This window comes from Chiloscyllium punctatum, chromosome 1 (genome assembly GCF_047496795.1).
Source record: "Chiloscyllium punctatum isolate Juve2018m chromosome 1, sChiPun1.3, whole genome shotgun sequence".
Lineage (NCBI taxonomy): Eukaryota > Metazoa > Chordata > Chondrichthyes > Orectolobiformes > Hemiscylliidae > Chiloscyllium > Chiloscyllium punctatum.
This window is the reverse complement of record NC_092739.1, coordinates 67,199,731-67,227,516: the sequence shown is the minus strand read 5'-3', so window position 1 is coordinate 67,227,516 and position 27,786 is coordinate 67,199,731. Positions and strand designations below refer to the sequence as shown.

General features: G+C 40.9%; 1 protein-coding gene across 1 annotated transcript; it reads left to right on the top strand.

The window, feature by feature from the left end:
- Positions 1–27,395, top strand: ugdh (UDP-glucose 6-dehydrogenase). Its single transcript, XM_072567811.1, has 12 exons — positions 1–134; positions 5,117–5,283; positions 5,393–5,494; positions 12,192–12,392; positions 12,714–12,911; positions 18,080–18,227; positions 18,327–18,421; positions 19,503–19,633; positions 22,040–22,179; positions 23,436–23,527; positions 26,865–26,975; positions 27,135–27,395. Exons 1-12 carry the CDS (start codon positions 8–10, stop codon positions 27,243–27,245), a joined length of 1,623 nt encoding a protein of 540 aa, XP_072423912.1. The 5' UTR covers positions 1–7; the 3' UTR covers positions 27,246–27,395.
- Positions 27,396–27,786: the final 391 nt, after the last annotated feature.

The window sequence follows — 27,786 nt, the reverse complement described above, 5'->3', positions numbered from 1 at the left end:
TTGACGAATGGTTATTTTAATACGGGAACAGCTGGTCAAGAGTCAAACGAGCGCCACAAAACCCGGAAGAGGCATTCCGGGAGAATTCGAAATTACAGATCGAGTTATTCCCAACTGTTTGAAACTGGCAGAAGGTAAACTTTTTTTTATTGTCGAGATTAAGCTCAGGCACTTTCCCCTCGCCTTGTAAACATTGGCTTCCTTTCCAAGTCTGTTCATGCCCACGCGCGAGAGTCTCTGGGTCTCTCAGGACGATTGTTATTGACGGTCTGAACTGTGGACTCGTGTGCCATAATGGAGCAGAGCAGTGCTCCTGTGTGTGCTCACAATCTCTCCACACCTCTGATCAAAAAGTTTTTCACAAGTCTGAGACGTTTTGACGAGCAAACTGTTTTTTCTTCTCGTGAAAATAAACGGTGTTCCTTTCTCTGGGAAGAAACTTCCTAACGATAGAAATTCCATGAGAAATCAGGACACCTCCCCCGCCCTCATTGTGACCGTTCCCTTTAAAGTCGTCCCAACTCCACATTTTTGTTTAGAGAGACACTATGGATTCGGGAAATATAAACTGTTTTTCGGTATTATTACTTGTTCACGGGTTGTGGGCTTTGCTGGCCCATTACAGATTGTCTAGGAGAAGGTGGTGACTATAAAATTCTCTCAGAAAGTTCAAACATATTGCATCTAGGCATGCACTGTCCTAACCTATTAGAATAACCATCTGCAGCGACTTTACCAATGACAATCAATGGCCTTTCCTCCACCATAAAGTCAGAAGAGGGGTCATTTACTGATAATTGGACAATACACTGCAGTATTCCTTTGACACTGAAGCAGTCCATGCCCTTGAACAAACGTGAGGAAGGGAGTTGCACGATTTTGACACTTTTATTAATGAAAAAAGGTGTCATGTGTCCAAGTCAGGATGGTTTGTGGTTTGAAGGGGACCTTGCAAGTGATGATGTTTTTATGTATCTATCCTTCCAGTGGTGATTGTGGAGTTCGATAAGTGTTGCTGGTACTAATTGCTGCCATGGTGCATTGGTGGTGAAGGGAGTGAATGCTAAAGAGGATGAATGGGATGCCAATCAAGTGGGCTGTTTTGGCCTAGATGGCATCAAGCTTCTCGATGTTGTTGGAACTCACCCATCCAGGCAAGTGAGGAGTACTCTGTCACACTCCTGACTAGCACTTTGTGATTTGGGAAAAGACTTTGGGGAGGCGGGGGTTGAGTTACTCACTATACCATTCCTGGTCTTTAACCAGCTGTTGCAGCTACAGTATGGGATGGCTGATGCAGTTTCCAGTCAATGGTAACCTCCAGGTTGTTAATAGTGGGGGACTCAGACTGGTGATGCCACTGAGTGTCAAAGGACGATAGTTAAGACTTCTCTTGTTGCAGATAGTCATTGCGTGGCATTCATGTTGCATAAATGTTACATGCCAGATCAGCACAAGCTTGTTAGTTGTTCGGACCTTGCTGCATATTGGCATGAATTGCTTCAGTATCTGAGGAATTATGAGGAGCATTGTGCAATCATTAGTGAATGACCCCACTTCTGACTTTATGATGGAGGAAAGGCAATTAACTGTCATTGGTGAAGCAACTGCAGATGGTTATTCTAATAGGTTAGGGACAGTGCATCCCTAGATGCAATATGTTTGATCTTTTGATAAACTTTTGCAGCACACAGGGAGCTGATTGATACAGTGGAGATGAATAATTTAGTACCACACCTCGCCCAAGCCCTGCAAATGAATCCCTTTTAAATACATGTCAATTGAAAATTCCAATGGAATCTAGTTCCGTCTTTGTTTCAGATATAGTACTATACTAATAACTTCAATATGAAGAAATTGCTCATCATTCCCTGTCATGAAAGAGAAACTTGCACTATATACAGAGTTTTTCATAACCTCAGTACACCACTTTAGGGTTAATAAAGTATTTTGTTTAAGCAGTCATCAGGACAAATGCAAGAATAACACATTTCAAGTGAATGCAATAACTTATATGGCAGAGAGAAAGGTGAAGATTGATTTGCAAGTTAACATGGAGGAAGCAAAAGGCAACTATGGATTGCTCAGCTCCTGGGTAATTCACTAAATGCAAAAGGCTTAAATATAATTATTTTGTTTATGGAGAATGAATCCAGCATATGAGTATGCGTTGTTTCTAGTAAGCATAAATGAGCCATGTTATGAGTTTGATTAATTTTCTTAAATTGGTGGTTAATGTAGCTATTAGCAAAATCAAGGTTCTTCAACAAGTGCTGATCAATTTTGAAATCAACCTTGGATGTGACAAAGTAGAAACAGAAAGGATGTTTTCTCATGTGGGGCAATCTAGAATGAATGAGGTCATAGTTTTAGGATAAGGGGTAGCCGATTTAAAACAGAGATGAGAAGTAATCACTTCTATCAAAGGGTCATAGAGTCATAGAGATGTACAGCATGGAAACAGACCCTTTGGTCCAACCCGTCCATGCCGACCAGATATCCCAACCCAATCTAGTCCCACCTGCCAGCACCCGGCCCATATCCCTCCAAACCCTTCCTATTCATACACCCTTCACTTCCTCAAAGTGTGGTGGATGTTGCGACTTGAGTAAACTTAAGGAAGTGGTTAACAGATTTTTCATTAGTAATGGGTTGTAGAGTTATGGAGGGCGGTCAGGAAAGTGGAGTTGAGGCCAAGATGAGATCATCCATGATTGTACCAAATGGAAGAACAGGATCGAGGGGCTGAATTGCCTCCCCCTTTGTCTACCACATAATTGTGCTGTTGTTAGCTAAGAATCAGGCTAGCTTTTAGTAAAGAAGCTGAAATTATTCTTAAGAAAGACAGAGTTTTAAAGCATTTTATGACTAAATTCAGTAACTGAGATGTTAGGGAGATTGCTGATTTGTAAGATCTATTTTAGATGTATCTGTCATTTAATGTGTAACTTAAAGTTTATAATTGGCTGTATCATAACGATAGTCTGGGCGTGTCATCAAAGATAGTCTGTGAACTGAGAATTTGCACCACACTCACGACCCCACTTGGTCCATGCTGACCATAGTGCCCACTCAGCTATTTCCCATTGCCTGCATTTGGTCCATATCTCTCTCAACCCTTTCCATCCATGTACATATCCAAATGTTTTTTAAATGTTGCTATTGTACCTGCCTCAAGCACTTTCTCGAGCAGTCCCATTCCATATACACACCACTCTCCACATGGAAAATTGCCCCTTAGGTCCTTCTTAAGTCTTTCCCTTCTGACCTTAAACCTATTCTCTCTAGTTTTTAATTCCTCATCTGTGGAAAAAAAACTAAATACATCCATCCTTTCTATGCCTCTCATGACTTTTTACACCTTAATAAGGTCAGCCCTCATTCTCCTGTGTTCCAAGGAATAAAGTCCAATCCTGGCCAGCCTCTCCCCATATCTCAGGCCTATTAGTCCTGGAAACATCCTTGTAAATCTGCTTTGCACTCTTTTCAGTTTAACTAAGTCTTTGCTATAATAGGGTGACCAAAGCTGTACACAGTATTCCAAGTGTGGCCTCACCAATGACTTATGCATCTGTAACATAATGTCCCAACTCCTGTACTCAATGCCTCGACTGATGAAGGGCAGCATGCTAAATGCCTTCTTCACCACCCTGTCTACCTGTGATGCTGCTTTCAAAGAACCATGTACTTGTACTCCTAGGTCCCACTTTTCCACAACACTCCTCAGGACCTTACCATTTACTGTATAAGTCTGCCTAATTCTGAAATTATTTAACTGGGATAAATTTGATCACTATAATGCAGATATAAGAATAAAAGTTAAGTAAAAGATGAAACTGAAATTTGTCTCTGTCATAACTGCAGGCTTGGCTTGCTGGAGGATTCAGCTTTGAAATTAAAAGGATTGAAATTATGAAGTCAGATTCATCAGCTGAGAGGGCTTCTGTTGTTGAATTGATGGAGGTTGCCATTACCGGTGCTCTGCGCAAAACAGGTCTATGGAAAGAGTGGAGGCTCTCTTTGTTTAATTTTTATGCCACTGCAGATTGTAGCTCTGGAGCCTGGTACAGTTCGGTTGTCCTGAAAGTTCTGAGATGGCCGTTGCACAGACTCAGAAGATGAGACTGAGGAGAATAGTTATAATTATTTTATAAATGAGAATAGAAACAACTTACTAATGTAGAGATGTATATTTTGTTAATTAGTTTGTACTACTATGGGCAGTTAACTTATATTGGTAAAAACAATGACTGCAGATGCTGGAAACCAGAATCTGGATTAGTGGTGCTGGAAGGGCACAGCAGTTCAGGCAGCATCCAAGTAGCTTCGAAATCAACGTTTCAGGCTGATGAAGGGCTTTTGCCCGAAATGTCGATTTCGAAGTTACTTGGATGCTGCCTGAACTGCTGTGCTCTTCCAGCACCACTAATCCAGTTAACTTATATTGTCATATTATAACTACTGCTATATGTAAAAGACTGGAGCTAAAAGATTCCTATTTGGCCTTGTTTTAAGAAGTTTTCACAATTTGCCTTTGAAAAAGCTGAAGGGTCTTTCTGCATGTTGCATACAACCAATTTAGATGACATGGCGATTCTATTGTTGTATCCTTGGTGTCTGCAATCATATTGTTTGATATTGGATTGCGTGTTCAAAATCCCATTAATAAGATGCTGAGACTATTTACAGGAGTAGACCTTTATACCTGAAATAATGTCTATGGCAAGCCTCAAACTTGTAACAGTAATGCTAGAATAAAATATTGTTGCAGTTAGTTTGATCATTTTGATCAAACTAACTCTAGGATTTTCCTACACTGTATGCTTTAGCAAATCGGTGGATAATTTGCTGAGATGTTTAGAAGGTGCCAATCCTGAGGGTTTAAGGTATTATTGTGGAGAGGGTAAAGTATAAATTGACATGTTCTGTTTTAGCAGAAGATCCCCATCCCCAAGACATTACAAATAGTGCATGCAGTGTAGAACACAAGTTAATGAGTTTGAAATTATGAGATAAAATTAGATAGCATCTGGGCAGTAGACAAAGGTGATAAATTGCGAACTGAAGAATCATAAACTCTAATGTCAGCACTGACTTTATTTTTCATTTTCCACAGATATTATGTTTGAAATTAAGAAGATCTGCTGCATTGGCGCTGGGTATGTCGGTGGGCCAACATGCAGTATCATTGCCTACATGTGTCCCGAGATTCGTGTCTCAGTTGTAGACATGAATCACTCAAGGATAGAGGCCTGGAACTCAAACTCACTTCCAATCTATGAGGTTCAACATCGAAACATTTATCCAATTTATTGTAAACTTTGCTTCACAAAACTTTTAAGTTTTTGCCATTTCAGTTGATATACAATCCTGGTTGTTCTTTGTTTTCCAGCCTGGTTTGAAGGAAGTGGTAGAGTCATGCAGAGGAAAGAACCTTTTTTTCCTGACTGACATCGATGCTGCAATTCAAGAAGCTGATCTTATATTTATTTCGGTAATTTCATCCTCCAATATCCTCCCCTCCTGTCCTGAATGTGATTTCTCAAATTACAACAAGATCTTGACCAGACGGACCAATGGGCCAATGAACTGAGAAATGGCAGATGGAGTTTAATTTAGATAAATATGAGGTGCTGCATTTTGGGAAAGCAAATCTTAGCAGGACTTATACACTTAATGGTAAGGTCCTGGGGAGTGTTGCTGAAGAAACAGACCTTGGAGTGCAGGTTCATAGCTCCTTGAAAGTGGAGTTGCAGATAGATAGGATAGTGAAGAAAGCATTTGGTATGCTTTCCTTTATTGGTCAGAGTATTGAGTACAGGAGTTGGGAGGTCATTTTGCAGCTGTACAGGACATCAGTTAGACCACTTTTGGAATATTGCATGCAATTCTGGTCTCTCCTATCAGAAGGATGTTGTGAAACTTGAAAGGGTTCAGAAAAGATTTACAAGGATGTTGCCATGGTTGGAGGATTTGAGCTATAGGGAGAGGTTGAATAGGCTGGGGCTGTTTTCCCTGGAGCGTTGGAGGCTGAGGGGTGGCCTTATAGAAGTTTATAAAATCATGAGGGGCATGGATAAGGTAAATAGAAAAAGTCTATTCCCTGGGGTCAGAGTACAGAACTAGGTTTAGGGTGAGAGGGGAAAGATATAAGAGAGACCCAAGGGGCAACTTTTTCACGCAGAGGGTGATGCGTGTATGGAATGAGCTGCCAGAGGAAGTGGTGGAGGCTAGTATGATTGCAACTTTTAAAAGCCATCTGGATGGGTATATGAATAGGAAGGGTTTAGGGGGATATGGTCCAGGTGCTGGCAGGTGGGACTAGATTTGGTTAGGATATCTGGTCGGCATGGATGAGTTGGACTGAAGGGTCTGTACATCTGTACATCTCTATGCCTCTATGACTCTATTCTTTCAGCTACACCCAACTGGCTAGCCTTCATGTGTAAACTAATCCAGTGAGTGCTGGCAGGCTTTAAAATCATGGACAGTATTACATTCAGCCATATCTTATTCACCACACCATGCATTTTAGCAGGTTCATTACCTTTCAATGAAGGATACAAACCTCAATTCATTGAGGGCTATGTGCAGGGAGAGGGTAGCGGATCAGTAGGGTGCAGAATTTTGTTTCAGCCTTGGAGGCAGTTTAGTCTTGAAATCTGTTTGGCATAAAGTTATGTTTGAAATGTTAAATCATTGAGCTTTTACAAATATTCCAGGTGACAATCAGCCAGTAACCAGAGCAGCTTCATGAGGAAGGAAGGTGAGACACTGAGATGCAATGCATATGGATGAAGAGGAAAGGCACAAAGTCCTTTGAAAGATGTTTCTGCTAAACAAGTATTCAAATACTGAATACCTGGGTTGTTTAGCTCAGTTGGCTGCATGGTTAGTTTGCAATTTGAATTAATGATTTTATTGTCATGGCATTTTATATTGCAAAATGCAATAAAATTCAGTATAAAGCTTTCATTTGTCATCATGATACTGCACAATTTTGATAGTCTTAAGAATAAGAGTTAAATGGAAACGTGTAACTTAAAGAGAATTTGGAGTAATGCTAACAGCATAGGTACAATTCCCATATTGGCTAAGATTACTAGGAAGGGTTCTCCTTCTCAACCTCTTCCCCTTGCCTGAGGTGTGGTGATCCTCAGATTAAACCACTTACAGTTGTCTCTAATGAGAGAACAACCGTATAGTCTGGAAGGACTGTGGTGACTTTACTTCTGACAATAACCGTGGCTCAGAGGAAGCAATCATTACGGGCTGGAGAAATGATTATGAAAAGAGAAGTTTTGGTGAACTTTGAAAATAATGCTAATGGGACCAGTGTCATTAAAGTGAAAATAGAGATCCTACAAAGAACCATTTAGGAATTCAATTAAGGAGCAGGATATTAAATGTGGCAAACCCCAGGAATAGAGTCAAGATTAGTGTGGTGCTGAAAAAGCACAGCAGGTCAGGCAGCATCTGAGGAGCAGGAAAATCAACATTTCGGGCAGGAACCCTTCATCAGGAACCCTCGGATTTTCTGCTCCTCAGATGTTACCTGACCTGCTGTGCTTTTCCAGACTCTAATCTCCAGCATCTCCAGTCCTCACTTTCACCTAGTTGTTTTAAACTTCAGGAATTGTTTCAGTGTTATGTAATATTTAACATGGGAATAACACAATATAGCACAACTTTAAGGTTGTGCAGGGGTAATGGGTTCAAATTCCTGGGATAATGATTCAAAATCTGGAACAGGAGTGTTTTAGTGGGTTGGATGAACTTTACCTAAACAAAGCTGAACCACTGTCCTCACTGGTGGAGTAACCAATGCTGTGGCAGGAGGGAAGAAGTAGTAAATGAAGCAAGGGTCAAGGAATAAACAAGTGACAAACAGCAAATTTACACAAAGCAGATCTGAAGAAGGAATTTTAAAGAGTGAGGTGGACAAACAAGCAGCTTTGAGATGTAAACATGTAATTGAATGGAATTTTATAAATTAAACTGGTGAACAACAGCCAAATTACTATGGGTGGGTACAGTAATCACATTGAAATATGTAGCTTTAGTTAGTATTGGATTGGCACCAGAACATTTCAGATTGTGAAACATTTAGAAGAGGTAAACATGAAAAATGGAAGAGGTGTGGTTCCATTAATCAAACATTCCATGGCAATTACAGTGCTAGAATCCAGGGAACATATAGATGTAAAAATCAAATCTACTTGATTAGAATTCAGGAGCAAGAGAGGAAAATATTTTTTCTTTAAGAAGTATCTACAGATGAAAGAACTTAGTTAGAGACAAAAAACTGCAGATGCTGGAATTCAAGGTAGACAAGCAGGAGGCTGGAAGAACACAGCAAGGCAGGCAGCATCAGGAGGTGGAGAAGTCAACGTTTCAGGTGTATTCTTCTTCAGGATCTGGGGGTAGGTGTACGGGGAGCTGCAGATAAAAGGGGTTGGGAGAGGCAGCGTGGTGAGGTGGGATAGGTGAAGACAGGTAGAGGGTATGAACTGGTTGGTTGATGGGAGGAATGAATCCAGTTGGTGGCTAGAAGGAAGGGTTGATGAGAGGAATGGAAGGGATTGGGAGGAGCTGGGAAGGGAGTTGGGTGATGGGAATGGAGGTTATTTGAAATTGGAGAACTCAATGTTGAGTCCTCTGGGTTGTAGGCTGCCCAGGCGGGAGATGAAGTGTGGTTCCTCCAATTTGAGGTCTGATTCATTATGGCAATGAAGAAGGCCAAGGATAGTCATGTCGGAAAGGGAGTGGGAAGGGGAATTAAAATGGGCTATGGCTGGGAGGTCAGGGAGGCATCTGAGGACCTGGCTGAGATGCTTGGCAGAACAAAGGAAACATTCATTGTGACAACAAATCATTCATTGCCTCCTCTACTACCACAACAAATCAGACCACAGATTGGAGGAACAACACCTCATCTTCCACCTGGGCAGCCTACAGCCCAGAGGATTCAACACTGTGTTCTCCAATTTCAAATAACCTCCATGCCCATCACCTGACTCCCTTCCCACACCAACCCCTCCCTTCCATTCCTCTCATTGACCCTTCCTTCTAGCCACCAACTGGAGTCATTCCTCCCATTGACCAACCAGGTGGTACCCTCTACCTGTCTTCACCTATCCCTACCTCACCACCCTGCCCCCACCCACCTCCTTTATCTGCAGCTCCCCCACACCCACCCCAGTCCTGGATAAGGGTTACACCCGAAATGGTGACTTCTCTGACTCCTGACGCTGCCTGGCTTGTTGTGTTCTTCCAGCCTCCCACTTGTCGACAGATGAAAGAACAGCATGAAGTAAACAGCAAGATATGTAGACAATTCTAAGAGTATGAAGAAATGTGGCTGGTTTGAATGAATGGTTCTCGTTGTATCGATAAGATTATCCATTTTCCCTGTTTGAAATCTTGCACTTTTGTACAGGAAGACAGGATAAATTGGAAGCGGGTATTCTATGGCGTAAATAACATTGTGCCACTTTTTGTACTTTTAAGTAGCTGGTTTTAGAGTTACAAAAATAAAAAATGCTGAAAACACAAGAACCAGTGAAACAAACTGATATTTTTTTTAGATTCATTCATGGGTAATGAATCTTGCTGTTATACAATTACCTTACTGACTATCCTTCATGTATAAACTCATCTAGTGAGTGCTGGAAGGCTGTATAATCATGGACAGCATCACATTCAGCCATATTGTATTCTAATGTTTATCATTTTGAGCGTAACTTTTCAACAAGACCAGAAAAAGGAGTAATATTTAAATATGATCAGATCAAAATGGAGGATAAAATAATAAAAGAAGGAAACAATGCACTATTTAGCTTTCTGAAGAGGCTGACACCTGACATCCAACCAACACTGGGGGCTGGTTCTCTTCCTTTCAAACTGATGAATCCCGCCCGGCTTCTGCTCCCTTTTCAGACTTGCCTTTTAGCTGATTTAAGGGTCCATTCTGCCTCCTGCAGCTCCTATTTCTTACAGTTTTATTCACATCTCCCCACCCTGTCTGTCTTAAGCTTAATATCTCTGAGCGGGTTGATTAGAAAAAGGTGTTTTGTTTTATAAGGGATGTTTCTTCTCAACATGGAGTCATAGAATCATACAGTGAGTAAACAAACCCTCTGGCCCAACTCATCCATGCCGAACATAGCTCCACACTAAACTAGTCCCACCTGCCTGTTCCTGGCCCATATTCCTTCAAACATTTCCTATCTCTATGCTTACCTAAGTGTCTTTTAAATGTTGTAACCACGCCTACATTCACAAGTTCCTCAAGAAGTTCATTCTACATGCAAACTACCTTCTGTGTAAAAACAAATCATGTTACTATAATCTCTTACCCTGCCACCTCCTGTTTTCTTTTGAAGCACAGTATGGAACAATTCACTTCTATTTTCTTGTGTTCCGTGGGTGTCTGTGTACTTGTTTCCTTCTTATGCTCTGATCCTATTTAAGCTATGATGATGTTTCAGTGTTCCATTTCTCTTAAAAGCTTCCAGTCAAAATGTCAATTTGTCTACTTGCTACAAAGATGTTTTCAGTTTCTTCTATTTTGTTTCAAGATGAGTAGTTTGTTTTGTTCCCAAAGGTTTTAAAATAGATTGTTTGACCACCATATTGTTTCTGAGAGTAGTACATGTCATCTAGGAAAGTATTTTTAAAGCAACTTTTTTAATGGTGAAACCCTAGAAAGACCAATTTCTCAACATCTCCAGAGAATCACAGTTTCTCCTAAGCTATAACTTTGAACAATTATTGTTGCTATTCAATAGTTCAACACTTTATTTTGATAATGAAGAAATGAGTTCAACGGACAGATTAGTTCATCTGTGTCCATATGCAGCAAGACCTAGACAACTTTAAGGCTTGGGCTGAGGCGTAGCAAGTATCATTCATGCTACACAGGTGCTAGGCAGGGATCATCTCCAGTGACTGAGAATCTAACCATTGTCCCTTGACATTGAATAGCATTATTAGTGCTAAATACCCCATTATCAATATCCTTGGGGTTATCATTGACTAAAAACTGAACTGGACCTGCTACATAAAAGCTGTGGCGACAGGAGCAGGTTGGGGGCTAGAAATCCTGCAGCAAGTGACCAACCTCCTCACTCCCAAAAGTCAGTCCACCAACTATAAGGCACAAATTAGAAATAGTACTTTCCACATGCTTGACTGGATTCAGCTCCAACGACACTCAAGAAGCTCGACACCCACTTGATTGGGACCCCATCCACCATCCTCAACATTCACTTTCTTCACTACCGATGCACAGTAGCAGCGAAGTGTACATTTACAAGTTTCACTGCAATAACTCACCACAGTTCCATCCACAACCCCTTTCTAAACCTGCAATCTCTTACATTGAGAAAGACAAGGGTAGCAGATACATGGCAATGCCACAGTATCATACCATCTCGTCTTAGAGCCATATTACCATTCGTTCACTGTCACTGAGTTAAAGTCCCTCCCTAACAGCTCTGTCTATCTTCATGCATTTCAAGGGCTTCAGCAGCTCAAAAAGGCAGCTCACCATCACCATTAAGGATCGGTTTGGCCAGCAAATTCGGCATCCTATGAACAAATGAAAAGAAACATATTCAATACTGAATAATATCAATGACAAGAACAACTATGTTGATCAAACCAAATGATTCTAAATTAACGCATATTTTAATTTTATAGCTTGATATCAGCCATGACTCAAGATTGCACTCTTGTCTTTGAGTCACAAGACTCCGGGTCCAAGTTCCACACCGAGGCTTCAACATAAATGTCATGGCTGACAGTTCCATGCAGCACTGAGCAACTGTTGCACTGCTGGAAATGCTGCCTTCAGGATGGCCTGTCAAATGAAGGACTGTTTGCTCTTCTCTAGTGGATGCAAAAGATCCCAGGCCAGCACTTGAAGAGAGCAGGGGGCTATCACTTGTGTTCTGATCAATAATTATTCATAAAGGAAATAGATGATCTGGTCATTTTCACATTGCTGGTATGGGAGATTGCTGTGTGCAAATTGGCTGCTGCATCTCCTACATTACAAAAGTGACCACTTGAAAATATTGTAAAGCTCTTTGAGACACCCATTGGTCTTGAAAAACTCTTATATTGTATCTTTTATAACTTAAAAGAAAGACCGTAACCACACATGTTCTGTTTTTAATTTGTACTAGGTGAATACACCCACCAAAACGTATGGAATGGGTAAAGGTCGAGCTGCAGACCTGAGATACATCGAATCCTGTGCTCGGAGAATAGTGGCAGTATCAAATGGACGCAAAATAGTCACAGAGAAGAGCACTGTGCCTGTGCGAGCCGCTGAGAGCATTCGCAGGATTTTCCATTCAAACACAAAGCCAAACTTATCCCTGCAGGTGAATTCAAGCATTGCTCTAATGGATAATATAGCAACTCAATAACTATCGTGCTGATTTGTATCAAATGGAACTTAGCAGTGGATTTAACACTGGTAACAGCATAAAATTAACTAATGAGTACATCAATAGTGGGAGGTAATTTCCTCACAACACTCAAATAGAAATATAGAATTTTAAAAAAATCTTATATTGCAGATGTACATTTTTACGACATGAAGCAGAATTGAAAAAAACATAACAGTTGGTCTTCAGTCTTGCATTTACTTTTGACTGGCACATTTCAGAAATAACCTGACCACAGACTTATTTTCAATGTAGGTGCTGTCAAACCCAGAATTCCTGGCTGAAGGGACAGCTGTTAATGATCTGAAGAACCCAGATCGAGTGTTGATTGGTGGAGATGAAACACCAGAGGGTCAGGAGGCAATTCGGGCACTCTGTGCTGTGTATGAACGTTGGGTACCAAAAGACAGAATCATCACTACCAACACATGGTCATCAGAGCTTTCCAAACTGGTACACTCATTTCCAATTTAAATACAACCTGTTGTTAACTTGTATCTGATAATGCTCCAAGAAGCATGTTTGTCCCATGCAAAAGGAAGAAAAGATGCCACATAAGATGATGACCTTATTGATATTATTGCTGGACTATTAATCCAGAGATTTGAGTAATGTCCTGGGGGACTCAGGTAATGTCCAGCCACCTCCCCTTTACCATGGACGTGCCCTTTACACGTCCATTCCCTACCAGATGGTCTTAGGGCTCTCCACTCCTTCCTGGAGCAAAGGCCTGACCTGTCCCCATCCACCAATATCCTTCTTCGCTTGGGCCAAGCTCATTCTGATCCTGAACAACTTCTCTTTTAACTCCTCTCATTTTCTTCAGGTCAGAGAGGGTGCCCATTGGTACCTGCATGGGCCCTAGTTATGCCTGACACTTCATGGAGTACAAGAACATTCCTTGTTCCAGTCCTATTCTGGCGCCACCGACAACTGTTTCTCTGATATATCAATGATCGGTACTGCTTCCCTCTCTCATCCAAAATTGGAAAAGTTAGTCGATTTCGCTTCCAATTTCCACCCTGCCCTCACTTTCACTAGTCTACCTTTGACCCCTCCCTTTCCTTCCTTGATATCTCTGTTTCAGTTTCTGTGGCTAGATTGGTCACCAATATTTATTATAAATTCATTTACTGGCACAGCTATCTGAACTATACATCCTTACACCTTGTTTCCTGTAAAGACTTCATTCCATTCTCTCAGTTCCTCCGTCTCCATCGTCTATGTTCGGATAAGGCCAACTTTAACAAGGGTGCCTCCAAAATGTCCACCTTCTTCCTCAACCCAGGATTCTCCAGCTTTGTTATCAACAGGGTCCTCATCTATCTTTACTGACAATGTTACACATGAATGTTGGTTCTGGATGTAAGTTTGCTCGTTGAGCTGGAAGGTTCATTTTTATATGAGCAAACTTACATCCAGAACCTCAACTTGATCTACAAATCTTCTCAAAACTCTATGAATGTTGGTGTATTGAACTTCTACTGTAAATATTTTTAACTTGTCTTTGTGCCCTTAAAATAGTGCTTTTATTTTCAAGACATCTATATACTTTTTCCAAGATGAACGGTTGATATATTTTTTCGTTTTCAAGAATTGAGTTGAAGTTTTGAGCTTCCAACAGACACAATGTTGGCTGCCATAATGGTCCGTAGACACTGTATGAATTTTTGTGATTAAGTTTTGCTCATGGACTCCGCACTAATAAATAACGTTGACCGACTAAGCAAATCACTATCAAGGTGCATTTGAAGCATAACTCAGTTGAATGTTTGTATTCCTCAGCTAAAGAATGCTAGCCAATGTCTCCTAGAGCATTGCTTTATCCAACCTGTATTGCATTACCAGTAAATAACCAAGTTGTTTCCAAGTTCTGCCTAGTATATAGCAAGCTGTCATTCTGTTCATCATTGACCGACGTTTGTTATTTCTGTGGGTCACATGGGTAGTAGTTTTCGGATTAGAATTAGAATCCCTGGCAGTTAGCAAGGTTAGATCTCACGGAATACACAGAGAACTAGCCATTTGGATACGGAACTGACTCAAAGGTAGAAGACAGAGGGTGGTGGTGGAGGGTTGTTTTTCAGACTGGAGGCCTGTGAGCAATGGAGTGCCATAAGGATCGGTGCTGGGTCCTCTATTTTCTATCATTTATATAAATGATTTGGATGTGAGCATAAGAGGTATGGTTAGTAAGCTTGCAGATGACACCAAAATTGAAGGTGTGGTGGACAGTGAAGAAGGGTACCTCAGATTACAACAGGATCTTGATCAGATGAGCCAATGGGCTGAGAAGTGGCTGATGGAGTTTAATTCAGGTAACTGCGAGGTGCTGCATTTTGGGAAAGCAAATCTTAGCAGGACTTATACACTTAATGGTAAGGTCCTAGGAAGTGTTGCTGAACAAACAGACCTTGGAGTGTAGATTCATAGCTCCTTGAAAGTGGAGTCGCAGGTAGATAGGATAGTGAAGAAGGCATTTGGTATGCCTTCCTTTATTGGTCAGAGTATTAGTACGGGAGTTGGGAGGTCATGTCGCGGCTGTACAGGTCATTAGTTATGCCACTGTTGGAATATTGAGAGCAAATCCTGTCTCCTTCATATCGGAAAGATGTTGTGAAACTTGAAAGGGTTCAGAAAAGATTGACAAGGATGTTGCCAGGTTTGGAGGAGTTGAGCTATAAAGAGAGGCTGAACAGGCTGGGGCTGTTTTCCCTGGAGCATCGGAGGCTGAGGGGTGACCTTCTAAGAGGTTTACAAAATTATGAGGGGCATGGATAGGATAAATAGGCAAAGTTTTTTTCCCTGGGGTCGGGGAGTACAGAACTGGAGGGCATAGGTTTAGAGTGAGAGGGAAAAGACATAAAAGAGACCTAAGGGGCAACTTTTTCACACGGAGGGCAGTACGTGTATGGAATGAGCTGCCAGAGGAAGTGGTGGAGGCTGGTACAATTGCAACATTTTAAAGGCATTTGGAAGGGTATATGAATAGGAAGGGTTTGGAGGGATATGGGCCGGGCGCTGGCAGGTGGGTCTAGATTGGGTTGGGATATCTGGTCAGCACGGATGAGTTGGACTGAAGGGTCCGTTCCCATGCTGTACATCTCTATGACTATGACTCTACTGGGTCCGATCCATCTCCTGCACCTCCACCCTCACCCTCTCTCTTCCCTCCCACAACAGCGATAGGGTTCAGCTTTTCCTTACCTATCATCCCACCAGCATCCACATCCAGAAGATCACCAAGCACCATTTCTGCCACCTCCAGTGAGATACCACCACTAGATGCTTTGTCCCCTCCCTGCCCTTGTTCGCCTTCCGCAGGGACCGTTCCCCAAGTCCACTCTTGCTTCACTATACACCCCAACAACCCCACTTCACCTTCCCCTGCAACCACCAAAGATGTAACACCTGCCCATTTTCCTCCCTCCTCAGTATCCAAGGGTCCAAACATACCTTCCAGGTGAAGCAGCACTTTACCTGCATTTCACACAACCTGGTCTACTGCATTCACTGCTCACAATGTGGTCTCCTCCACATTGGGGGAATAAAGTACAGACTAAGTGACCGCTTCACAGAACATCTATATTCTGCCTCCAAAAAGACCCTGTACTTCCAGTTGCCTGCTACTTTAACACACCACCCTCTACCCTGGTCAACATCTCTGTCTCACGCTTGTTGCAGTGTTCCAGTGAAGATCAACACAAGCTGGGAGAACACCTCATTTTTCACTTGAGGACATTGCAGCCTTCTGGACTCAATATCAAGTTCAATAATTTTAGGATCTGAACTCTTCCATGTCCTAGTCCCCTACCCCACACACCAGGCCTTGTTATCACATACTCTGCCATTACACATGACCTGTTAGATTAGATTCCCTACAGTGTGGCAACAAGCCCTTCAGCCCAACAAGTCCGCACCGACCCTCCGAAGAGCAACCCACCCAGACCTATTCCCCTCCATTTACCCCTGACTAATGCACCTAACACTACAGGCACTGTGGGAGGAAACCAGAGCACCAGGAGGAAATCCACGCAGACTCAGGGAGAATGTGCAGACTCCACATAGACAGTTGCCCGAGGCGGGAATTGAACCCGGCTTCCTGGCGCTGTGAGGCAGCAGTGCTAATCACTGTGCCACCGTGCCGCCCCAAAAGCCAGCCGCCCAATCTAGTCTGCATCAACCCTCTGAGAATCATCCCACCCAGACCCCCACCTCAATAACCATGGCCAGTCCACCTAACCTGCACATCTTTGGACTGTGTAACGAAACTGGAACACCTGGTTGGAAACCCTTGCAGATATGGGGAAAACATGCAGATTCCACACAGTCTGTCACCCATAGCTGGAATTGAACCTGGGTTCCTAGTGCTGTGAGGTAACAGTGCTAACCACTAAGCCACCATACCGCCCTATTAGCTACTAACAATCTCTATTAACAGCTATTCACTTTCCCAGCCAGATTGTTATCCATTCCTTTGTCTGTCCAACTTTCTCTCTTTTTTCTTCTCTCTCTTTGGCCTCTATCCCCACCTATCATTTATTCCTATCCCCTTCCCCCAACTATCTTCTGAATTTAAACTGACATTTTTCCTAGCAACCATCAGTTCTGATGAAGAGTGATTGGACTGAAACATGAACTCTGTTTTCTCTTCACAGAGGCTGCCAGACCTGCTGAACTTTTCCAGCAACTCCTGTTTTTGTTGTTGTTGTTGTTAATTTTCTGGGGACCTGGGTTTGAATCCTGCCATTGCAGATGGTGGAATTTGAAATCAATAAAAATCTGGAATTAAGAGTCGAATGATGACCATGAAACCATTGTTGATTGTTAGGGAAAACCCATCTGGTTCACTAATGCCCCCTTTAGGGAAGGAAACTGCCTTCCTTACCTGGTCTGGCCTTTATGTGACTCCAGACCCACAGCAATGCGTTTGACTCTTAAACCTGCCTTCTGGGCAATAAATGCTGGCCCAGCTCTTGAAGCCCTCATTCCATGAATAAATAAAATAAACGTAAGTATGAATTGTTTGTGTAGCTCTTTTGAAGGTTATTGCTTTCCTTTAAAATTCCAAATTGATAAAAATTTCAGTTTTCAGTAACTTAATTTTGTTAGTTTTATTTAAGTACTTACTGATGTACATAATATCAGATTGCTGAGCATCGCAGTGGAACCTGTGAGGAGAACGTGACACATAATGCTTCAAGTTTCACTTTAAAATGTAATTATATTCCTGTTTTTGGGATACACTTTGAGTTGCAATTGCCCATAAAATATTAGTCACAACTCAAAAGTAATTTACTGTTTCAGAAACATTTTGAGAAATTCAAAAAACATGAAGGGCACAAACTATATTGTTTTTTGTTTCCTTCTTTGTTTAATAAGGCCTCTTCTTAGTGAGGAGGAGTCTGAACATACCAAGTCTTTGTAACTCCTTCTGACAGAGTCCGAATTGGTTATTCTGTACCTTTTGCAGAAATGAAACCAGTTCGTTTGTCTTACCAATCAGAAATATATATGACTTGTTCACAGCTCTGTATATCCTTGGCATAACCTCTGGCATCTTGATAAAATGCATGAGGACAAATATCAGTCACATTTATTAATTTTTCTTTGATTACTAGGCTGCCAATGCATTTCTTGCTCAGCGAATCAGCAGTATTAACTCAGTCAGTGCTTTGTGTGAAGCAACTGGTGCTGATGTTGAGGAGGTAGCACGAGCTATTGGCATGGACCAGAGAATTGGAAGCAAATTTCTCAAAGCCAGCATTGGTCAGTAATTTATTTTGTAACAAAGAGACCCTTCTTTCTATATATTCTAGTTGGGAATTGTAAGTTACTTTAATCGATAGAACCTTTCTACTTTTACAGGATTTGGAGGAAGTTGTTTCCAGAAAGATGTTCTGAATCTTGTGTATTTGTGTGAAGCTTTAAATTTGCCAGATGTGGCTCAATACTGGCAGCAGGTAAATTCTTGAGATATGTCAGCGAAATCATAAAATGGACTTTGTGCTTGACAGCTATTTTTGGCATGCACAACAATTACATATGACAAATTATTCACTTACTAAGATATGTCATTCAGGATTTTGATGTTCGTTCATTTCAGGAGGGAATATAATTAAAATGTGTTTCTAAATTCATTAAAACCTAATTCACAGTGGACAAAGTCACCACCTGTTTGTTGGAATAGACAGCCAGATTTCACTTAGGTGAATTTTCAGACAGTGACTATACGTTTTATAATGTGAGCGAACCTAGTTCATAATAAAAGCCCAGCCTCACCATATAGCAATTTACAAGTTACAGTTTGCCAAGTCGAAAATTGCCCATTTATCCTGATTCTTGAATTAACCAATCCGCTCTCTCTACTAATATATCACTATATCACCCCTCTCCACAACTTCCCAATACCCAGCTCCTCCCACAGCATGGCCTCTTGCATTCTGTAGCAATCTTGCGCATAGCACCTTATCATGACGTTTGGAAATCCAAATATTGTACACTATATTTACTGAAGGCAAATGGAATGTTGGTGTTTGCTGCAAAAAGAAGGGACATTCAGCTGTTCAGGACCTCAGTGCGACAATTTTGGTGTCCAGCCGAGGAGTAAAATAGAAAAACAAAGAAATAAAAAGTACACAGTTTACAGTCTTCCTACCCCAGTCCGTGCAACTCCAGTCCTTGCCAAATCTCACCTCAAGACAATGTTGGGGTCTCCCCTCCAGACCGTGGGATGAGGACTCTCCTCTCGTCCCGCTCTGGGACCTCATCTCCAGTCAGCATGCTGGGAACTTGCCTCCAGTCTGGGTGTATTGAATTGCAGTGCAGACTTGAGGGGTCAAATGACCTATTTATGTTCCAGATACACATATTTCTATGATATTGACATTTCAAATCTTTTCTTGGTTGTTTTGTATTAAGTCATGTTAATTCATTGATATTCGACCTAAAATGTTAAAAGAGAAGCACTGAAAGACTGTCTAATATATAGTTTTGAAACAACACTTTTTGTCATTTTGTCATTTAAAGTTTGATTTCTTCTAGGTGATTGACATGAATGATTACCAGCGGAGGAGATTTGCTTCCCGCATTATTGGCTGTCTCTTCAATACTGTGACAGGGAAAAAAATCGCTCTATTAGGGTTTGCTTTCAAAAAGGATACTGGAGACACCCGGTAATTTTAATATTCTGAAATAAGTCAATATTTCTAAAGTTGCGTTAACAGCATTGTAATGCCTAGAACAAATGGATCTTACTATTTGCTGTCAAAAATATGTCAAATCTATTCTCAAATAATCATCTACCTAATAGGAACTTATTGTTTTGGTTGAAATTAATATGACAAAACATTGAAAAACAACATGTTTATTTCTGTACTCCTTGAGAAATTATCTTTAGAAAAAGAAAAGACCATGTAGCTGGTGAATAGTAGGGAAACTAAAAGCAGCAAACTATAGATCAACTAAACATAGCCAAACATCTGTCATTGGGAAAATGTTAGAATCCATTATTAAGGAAGTAATGACAAGTCATTTGGAAAACCATTCTTGAAATTACTCTTTGAAAATGTAATAACCATGGTGAATAAAGGGGAATGGGTATATGTAGTGTGCAAGATTTACCAAAAGACATTCAATACGGTGTTACATTAAACATTATTACACAGGGTAAGAGCCTCGGCGTTGGGAGTGATGTATTAACTTGAATCAAGGATCAGATAGGGAATGGAGAATTTTCTTCAGCCAGAGGGTGGTGAATCTGTGGAACCCATTGCCTGAGAAGGTTGCAGAGACCAAGTCATTGAATGTGTTTAAGACAGAGATTGGTAGTAAGGGGATCAAAGGTTATGGGGAGAAGGCAGGAGACTGGGGTTGAGAAACATATCAGCCATGATGGAATGGTGGAGCAGACTCAATGGCCCTATTGGCCTATTTCCGCTCCTGCTTCTTATGGTGTTACTGAGTAAATAACTGGAAGTAGAGTTGGGATATATGTGTCATTTTCAACTTGGCAATCTGTATCTGGTGGTGTATCACAGGGATCGGTGCTAGGCCCTTCACTATTCACAAAATATTTTAACATCTTGGATAAAGGAACCCACTGTACTGTAGACAAATTTGTTAACCCCAAATGTAATTAGAAAGAAAGCTATGAGGAGGATCAAAGAGTCTGCAAAGTGATACAGGTAGATTAAGTGAGTGGGCAAACATTTGACAGATAGAACATAATGTGAGAAAATATAAGGTGCCTCTTGGAAAGGAAGTATAGGAATGTGGAATATTATTTAAATGGACAGAGACTACAGAATGATATGGCACACAGAAATTTAGGTGACCTTGTACATGAATTACAAAAAGAGTAATTAAGAAGGTGAATTGTATTTTAGCCTTTGTAGAATAGGGGAAGGAGTATAAAAGTGGGAGTATTGCTACAACTGCACATGGCATTACTGAGGCCACAGCTAGCATATTATGTGCAGGTTTGGCTTTCTTAAGAAGGGATACATTTGCTTTTCAAGGTTCATTAGGTTGATTTCTGGGATGCAGGGCTTATCTTACAAGAAAAGTTTGAGCAGGTTGGGCATTTTCACCTTGTAATTTAAAGAATAAGAGGTGTTTTTATTGAACAAATACGATTCTGAGGAGGCATGACACGTTAAATGCTAACAACATATCTTCTCTAGTGTTTGGTAATGTGAACTAAAGGGCATTGTTTCACAATATGGCATATTCTATTATGTTTGAGATGAAGGTGAAGGGGAATTTCTTATTTCAGTCTTTGGAATTTCATTTCTCATATTCTGATAACTCTAGTGTTGGGGTCACTTAGCTCAGTTGGCTGGATGTCTGGTTTATAATACAGAGTGATGCTAACAGCAAGTGTTCAATTCCAACACTGAGCTTTTTGTGAAGAGCTGTCCTTCTCAACCTCTTCTCACTTGGTGCAAGGTGACCTTTGGGTTAAATCACCACCAGTGTTTTCTCTCTCTCTCTTTTTAATGAGCGAGCAGCCCTGTAATGTGGTAACTTTTGAAAGAATAGACTTCCAATGCTTTCCCCACTAACATCCTTCTCCGATGGATGAATTAGTTTAAAAACAATTTTCTCAAAAGAACAAAGCAGCTTTTGTTCCATTCTTCATTAATTTTCTTAAAATTCAGTCATGGAATGTGTGCATCACTGACTGGGCCAGTATTTATTGCCCAGCCCTAACAGTTCAGAGAGCAAGTAAAAGTCAACCACATTGCCGTGGATCAGGATTCATATGGAGGTCAGACCAGATATAGAAGGCAGATTTCATTTCCTTAAAGGACGTTAGCAAACTCAGTGGGACTTTGCAACATTTTTTTTTCAATTGCAGAATTTTATTGAAATCAAATTTCACCATCTGCCCTGGTGGGATTTGAACTGATTTACCCTGAATATCTACCTGGGGATTCAAGTCCAGTGACATGACCATTACACCACTGCCTCCCCATTAATTTGGCTTAAAAAACCAATACACTTCCATTCTCCACAGCTGCTGTCAGACAGCATTCTTTGTGTTTGTTTAATTGCTAATGCATTTCATTTTATTTTAGAGAATCTTCCAGTATCTACATCAGCAAATACCTACTGGATGAAGGTGCAAATCTTCATATCTATGATCCCAAAGTTCCTAAAGAACAGATTATCAAGGATCTGTCACATCCCAGCATCACTCAGGACGCTTCAGATGAAGGTATAGTATGATGAACATGTTTCCTTTTTAACTTCTCCTTCCATTTATTAAGACACAAATTACTTTTGATTTGGTTAAAAAAAAGTTACTTGCGCCATACTCTACATTCTGTTGGGTGGGAGTGGGCAGCCAAGTTTTTAAAAAAGCTTTCAAAACTGCAAGTAAGAGTACAATCTTGGGAGGTATTTTTTGCCCGTCAACAGCACCCCCACAAAGAATATTACTTCCCCTTTCTTCTATGCCTCCTCCACTTGACTCCCTAAGTTTGGAAAACTCACTCTACTTAAATTCTCCTGACTTGCCTCCCTCCAGGCTTCCATTGAGCCTCCTCTGTGGGTCTGCCTGCAATCCTGATAATGCCCATTACCGAGTTCCAACACTGCTGGAATATCAGAGTTGTTGGCCAAACAAGACAGCCCCAGAGGGTGTACTATTTTAATTAATGCACTATTCTGCATTATTTAGCATGCGTACAGTGCATTATGAATGCATTACTAAACTTCATTAACATATATTTGCCTTGTCTGAACACTTTAGAACTTCTAATAAGTTTTAATTATTTGCACTATTTAGCATGCATACAGTGCATTATTAGCACATTACTTAACTTGGTTAAAATAAATTTACCTTGGCTGAACTTCTAATAAGTTCTAAATAACTAAGTCATTTTTAATAATTTCTAGTAATAAGGAATGGAGAGGAATTGAGTTATAAGGAGAGGCTGGACAGGCTGGGACTTTGTTCACTGGAGCATAGGAGGTTGAGGGTAACCTTATAGAGGTCTGTAAAATTATGAGGGGTATAGATAAGGTGAATAGCAAATGTCCTCTGCTTAGGATAGGGGATTTCTCAACGAAGGGGCATATTTTTAAGGTGAGAGGAGACAGATTTAAAAAGAACATGAGGGGTAATTTTTTTATACAGAGAGCAGTTTGTGTGTGGAATGAATGTCCAGAGGAAGTGATGGATGTGGGTACAGTCACAATGTTTAAAAGTACGTGAATAAGAAATGTTTGGAGCGACATGGGCCAAGCGCAGGCAGGTGGTACTGACTTAGTTTAGGATTATGGTCGACATGGAGTGGTTGGACCGAAGCATTTGTTCCCATACTGTATGATTCTGTGACTTTAAGTTATAAAGTAACAATTCAAGAAATGGTTAGAAATTCTTCCAAATCAGAAAAATAGCCATTCAAATTTAAGTTAGCAGTACAAATACTTACTATACTGGATAAATCTTTTTTTTAAATCACACAGTGCCTTCCTTAGTCACTATCTGCACTGATGCATACCAAGCCTGTGAGGGAGCTCATGCCATCGTCATCTGCACTGAATGGGATGAGTTCAAGGTAAGAGAAAACCTGAAGAAAGGTGAGCTCCGAATCAGAACCTGTTTACAGCAATACAGCTTATGCTGCACTGAAAACAAATATTAAGAAACGTTAGAAATAAAATACAAGTTACCCAGATCAGACCAGCACCAAAAAACGAAACAAAAATGTTAAAGCTGAATAAAAACAATAGTTCAGTCTTAACTGGATTATTGTGTCCGGTTCTGGAAAGGATTAGAATGGTTCCACAGACGAGGAACTGTAGATAGATTGAAAGAAGCTGAATTGTCCTCCTTGAAGAATGGAATGTTGAGAGAAGATTTTATAGAGGCGTTCAAAATCATGAGGGGTTTGGATATGATAGACCAAAAGAAACTGTTCCCCTTGTTAGAAGGATGGACAACCATGGGGTACTGATTTTAGATGATTGGGGAATGATGCAAGGCAGTATGAAGAAGAACCTTTATTAAACTAGTGAGTGGTTAGGATCTGGAATGCACTGCCTGAGAGTATGGTGAAGGCAGGTTCAATTGCGGCATTCAGACGAGAATTCAATCTCTATCTGAGGAGGAATCAATTGTCAGGCGGTGGGAAAAAGGCAGGGAAAAGGCACCAGTCGAACTGTTCTTGTACAAAACTGACATGGTCAGGATGGGCTGAATGATCTTCTTTGCTGGTAACCCCATTCTACGATTCACTCCAGGATCAACAAGAAAATGTCATAAGAAATATACCTGGCACATTTAATGTTTCTATGAACTACATCTGTTAAAAAAAGGTTTAAATGAGGAAAGAGGCTAGGAATTGCTGAGTCAAGTTTTGCAAACCTCTAGGGCCCTAAGCTTCTTGTTCCTAGTGAACCCCACCTTTAAAAATGTTACTGGGTTTTTGGGTCTGGGGGAGGCTGCTGGTTTGGGAATCGGGGAGTACAGGAGACTGGCTCTTGATCTCCCAGGCTGGCTGGGTGGAATGCTTCTCCAAGGGCTTCAGCACAGTGTTCAAAGTTTAATATAAAGAATAAAACATAAACAGAAATAGCTGGAGAAATTCAACGGACCATAGCAGTGGTGAGAAAGCAGAATTAATATTTCAAGTCCAGTAACCTTGCTTCAGAATGGGAAAATATGGAATCAGTGGGAATTAGGGTGAAAATGTTCTTGATTGCAATCACACTTTGCACAAAAGAAAATGGTTGTGGGTTTTGGAGGTCAATCATTTCAGTCTAAGGATATCGCTACAGATGTTCCTCAGGGTAGTGTTCTACAGCTACCTTCAGCTACTTCACTATTCCTCCATTATAAGGTCAGAGGTGGGGACATTCACCAGGGCCTGTATAATGTGTGGCACCATTTGTGACTCTTCAGATACTGAAGGATTCTGTTACTATATGCAACAATACCTGGACAATATCTAAGCATGGACTAGTAAGTGCCAAATAACATTTGTGCTACACAAATGACATGCAATGACCGTCTCCAAAAAGGAATAATCTAATCATCACTGCTTGACATTCAATGGCGTTACCAACATGGAATCTCTCACTATCAATATCCTGGGAGTTACCAGTATCAGAAACCGAACTGGACTAGCCACTTAAATACTGTGGAACCAGAGCAGGTCAGTGTCTAAGAATGCCACAGGGTGTAACACCTTTTACCTCCCCAAGAGCTGTCTGCTATCAACAAGGCACAACTCACGTGTGTAACTGAATTTGCTCCATTTGCCTGGTTGGCTGCAGCTCCAACAACTCTACACCATCCAGGACATACAGCCCATTGAAGACAAAGCCCAACACCAATGGCAGTACATGCACTGCAGTAATTCATTAATGCACCTACAAAAGCACTTTCCAAGACCCCAGACTCTAACATTTAGAAGGACAAGAACACCAGTTGGATGAGAACACCATCACCTGCAAGTTTTCTTCCAAGCCACACCTTCCTGACTTGGAGCTATATCGCTTTTCCATCACTGTTGCTGGTTCAAAATCCTGGAAACCCCTTCAGAACAGGAAGTGGGTATCGCTACTCCCCAAGAATTGCAGACCTTCAAAAAGGCAGCTCACTCACTCCTTCTCTAGGACAATTAGGGATGGGAACTTAATGGTGGGCTAACCGGTGAAATTCCATCCTATGAATGACTAAGGAAATGTGTTTATTCACATAGAAGTGTGTGAAAAGTACAGTAGTTTAAATGCTGGTTTTGTGTCTTTAAATTCAAATCTAGCTCTGATTGATTGAAAGAGATCCATCTCTGTCTTCTATAAGTGTCCTATGTGAAATAAGTTTAGTTCCCAACACTAATTTGCCCCTAATTTGGCAACTAAGTTTGCAACTTGAGGCCTGAGAAAGTTTGTTACTGGTTAAATGTTAACTCTGCTTTCTGTCCAGACCTGCTGAGTTTTCCAGCAATTTCTGTTTTTGATTATTTGTAGTGCTGTTGCTGACACAAGAGCAGTAATTTTCTGTCTTCATACTACTACATTGCTGGAATAGCGTACAAAAAATCATTCCGGTTGCTGAATAGCTAACAAGAGTCATGAGTAAGGTTATCATTAAAAGGGGTAAAATGTGGAGTAAAATACAAATGTTATAGGAGATGTGAAAGGGGAGGGTGAGAGGACTAGGTGTATTGTCAGTTCTGAGAGATGCATAAGAGAAATGGAGCAAATGGCAATTTGTGAATCATGCATGTTCCTAATTGGTAAAAGGCAGTAAACCACCAAACTATCCTTGCAATTCTGAGAAAAAAATGTTTAAAGTTTTAAAAATGATTTTTCAAACATCTGCAGTTTTACATTAGATTCCCTGCAGTGTGGAAACCGGCCCTTTGGCCTAACCAGTCCACACCGACCCTCCAAAGAGTAACTCACTCAGACCCATTCCCTCTGACGAATGCATCTAACATTTTACTGGATATAAATTCTCTTTGCCTCCATAGTCAAGAGGGTTTTTACAGTAACACAAATGGCATCAAAGAAATAGAATACAGTAAATAACAAGGTATTAATTTTTGAGCTGGATCATTTGGGAGAGATTGCATTAGAAGTAAGGATCAGAAAGAATAAGTCAGATAAATACGACACCTACTGTATCTGTCACATGAATGATAAAGGTTGGTAGAGAGAACAGGTATCACCTCAGCCTGTGATTCTGTGGCACAAAGGAGGGATATTGGAACAAAATGATTGAACTAGGAGAAAACATTCATTGAAATGGATGAAAATTTATGAACAGCATATCCACACAGTCTGAGTATGGATGACTGGTGCGAGAGATTTCTGCTGGAGATGAAAACTCAGAAATGCTCCTTCTAAGAGGCTTCAAATAATTTTCATCTGTCTTCATGTTCTCAGGTGCTAGATTATGAACGTATTCATAAGAAAATGCTAAAACCGGCATTCATCTTTGATGGCAGACGTGTTCTCGATGACTTGCATTCCAAACTTCAGAGGTTGGGATTCCAGGTAAAGAGGGGTTGACTTTCCGTCTAATAGGAAAGCTATTCTAATATTTGTAGAGACGTGTTTAATGAATGCTTCTCAAGTGATTTAAATCTCAAGGAAACAGAACTCAGATCATTCTGAAACTTGTTGGTTCATGTTTTTGAATCTTTTTGCTTCTAGGTTGAGACTATCGGCAAGAAGGTAACCCAACAGAGGATTCCTTTTACACCCACAGCTGAAGTCTCCAAATTCAGTTTACAAGATCCTCCATTTAAGAAAGTCACAGCATAGATATTTGGATAAATATTATGTCCATCAAATAATGAATGTGTAATTTTAATGGGGGCTTTGAAATGAAGAAAATATTGATCAATTTTGAGACTATCTAATTTTCCACTGATTGTAATCGGTAGTATTTTCTTTCAGAGTTGAGAGTGTAGTGCTGGAAAAGCACAGCAGGTCAGGCAGCATCCGAGGAGCAGGAGAATCGACAATCTAGACATAAGCTCTTCATCAGGAATCATTGCCGATTCTCCTGCTCCTCGGATGCTGCCTGACCTGCTGTGCTTTTCCAGCACTACACTCTCGACTCTGATCCCCAGCATCTACAGACCTCACTGTCTCCTAGTATTTTCTTTCATTCAACCTCCCTGAAGATGCCAACTTGCAGTGAGTTGTGGTGCAGATACTGGTATTCCTGCACTCAAAAGAAACACATTGGAGAAACAGTCCTGGGATCGGTCTGACAATCTACAAGGTAAACATACACACACCAAGACTAACTTAGAGTCATAGAGTCAAACAGCTTAAAAAGAGACCCTTCAGTCCAATC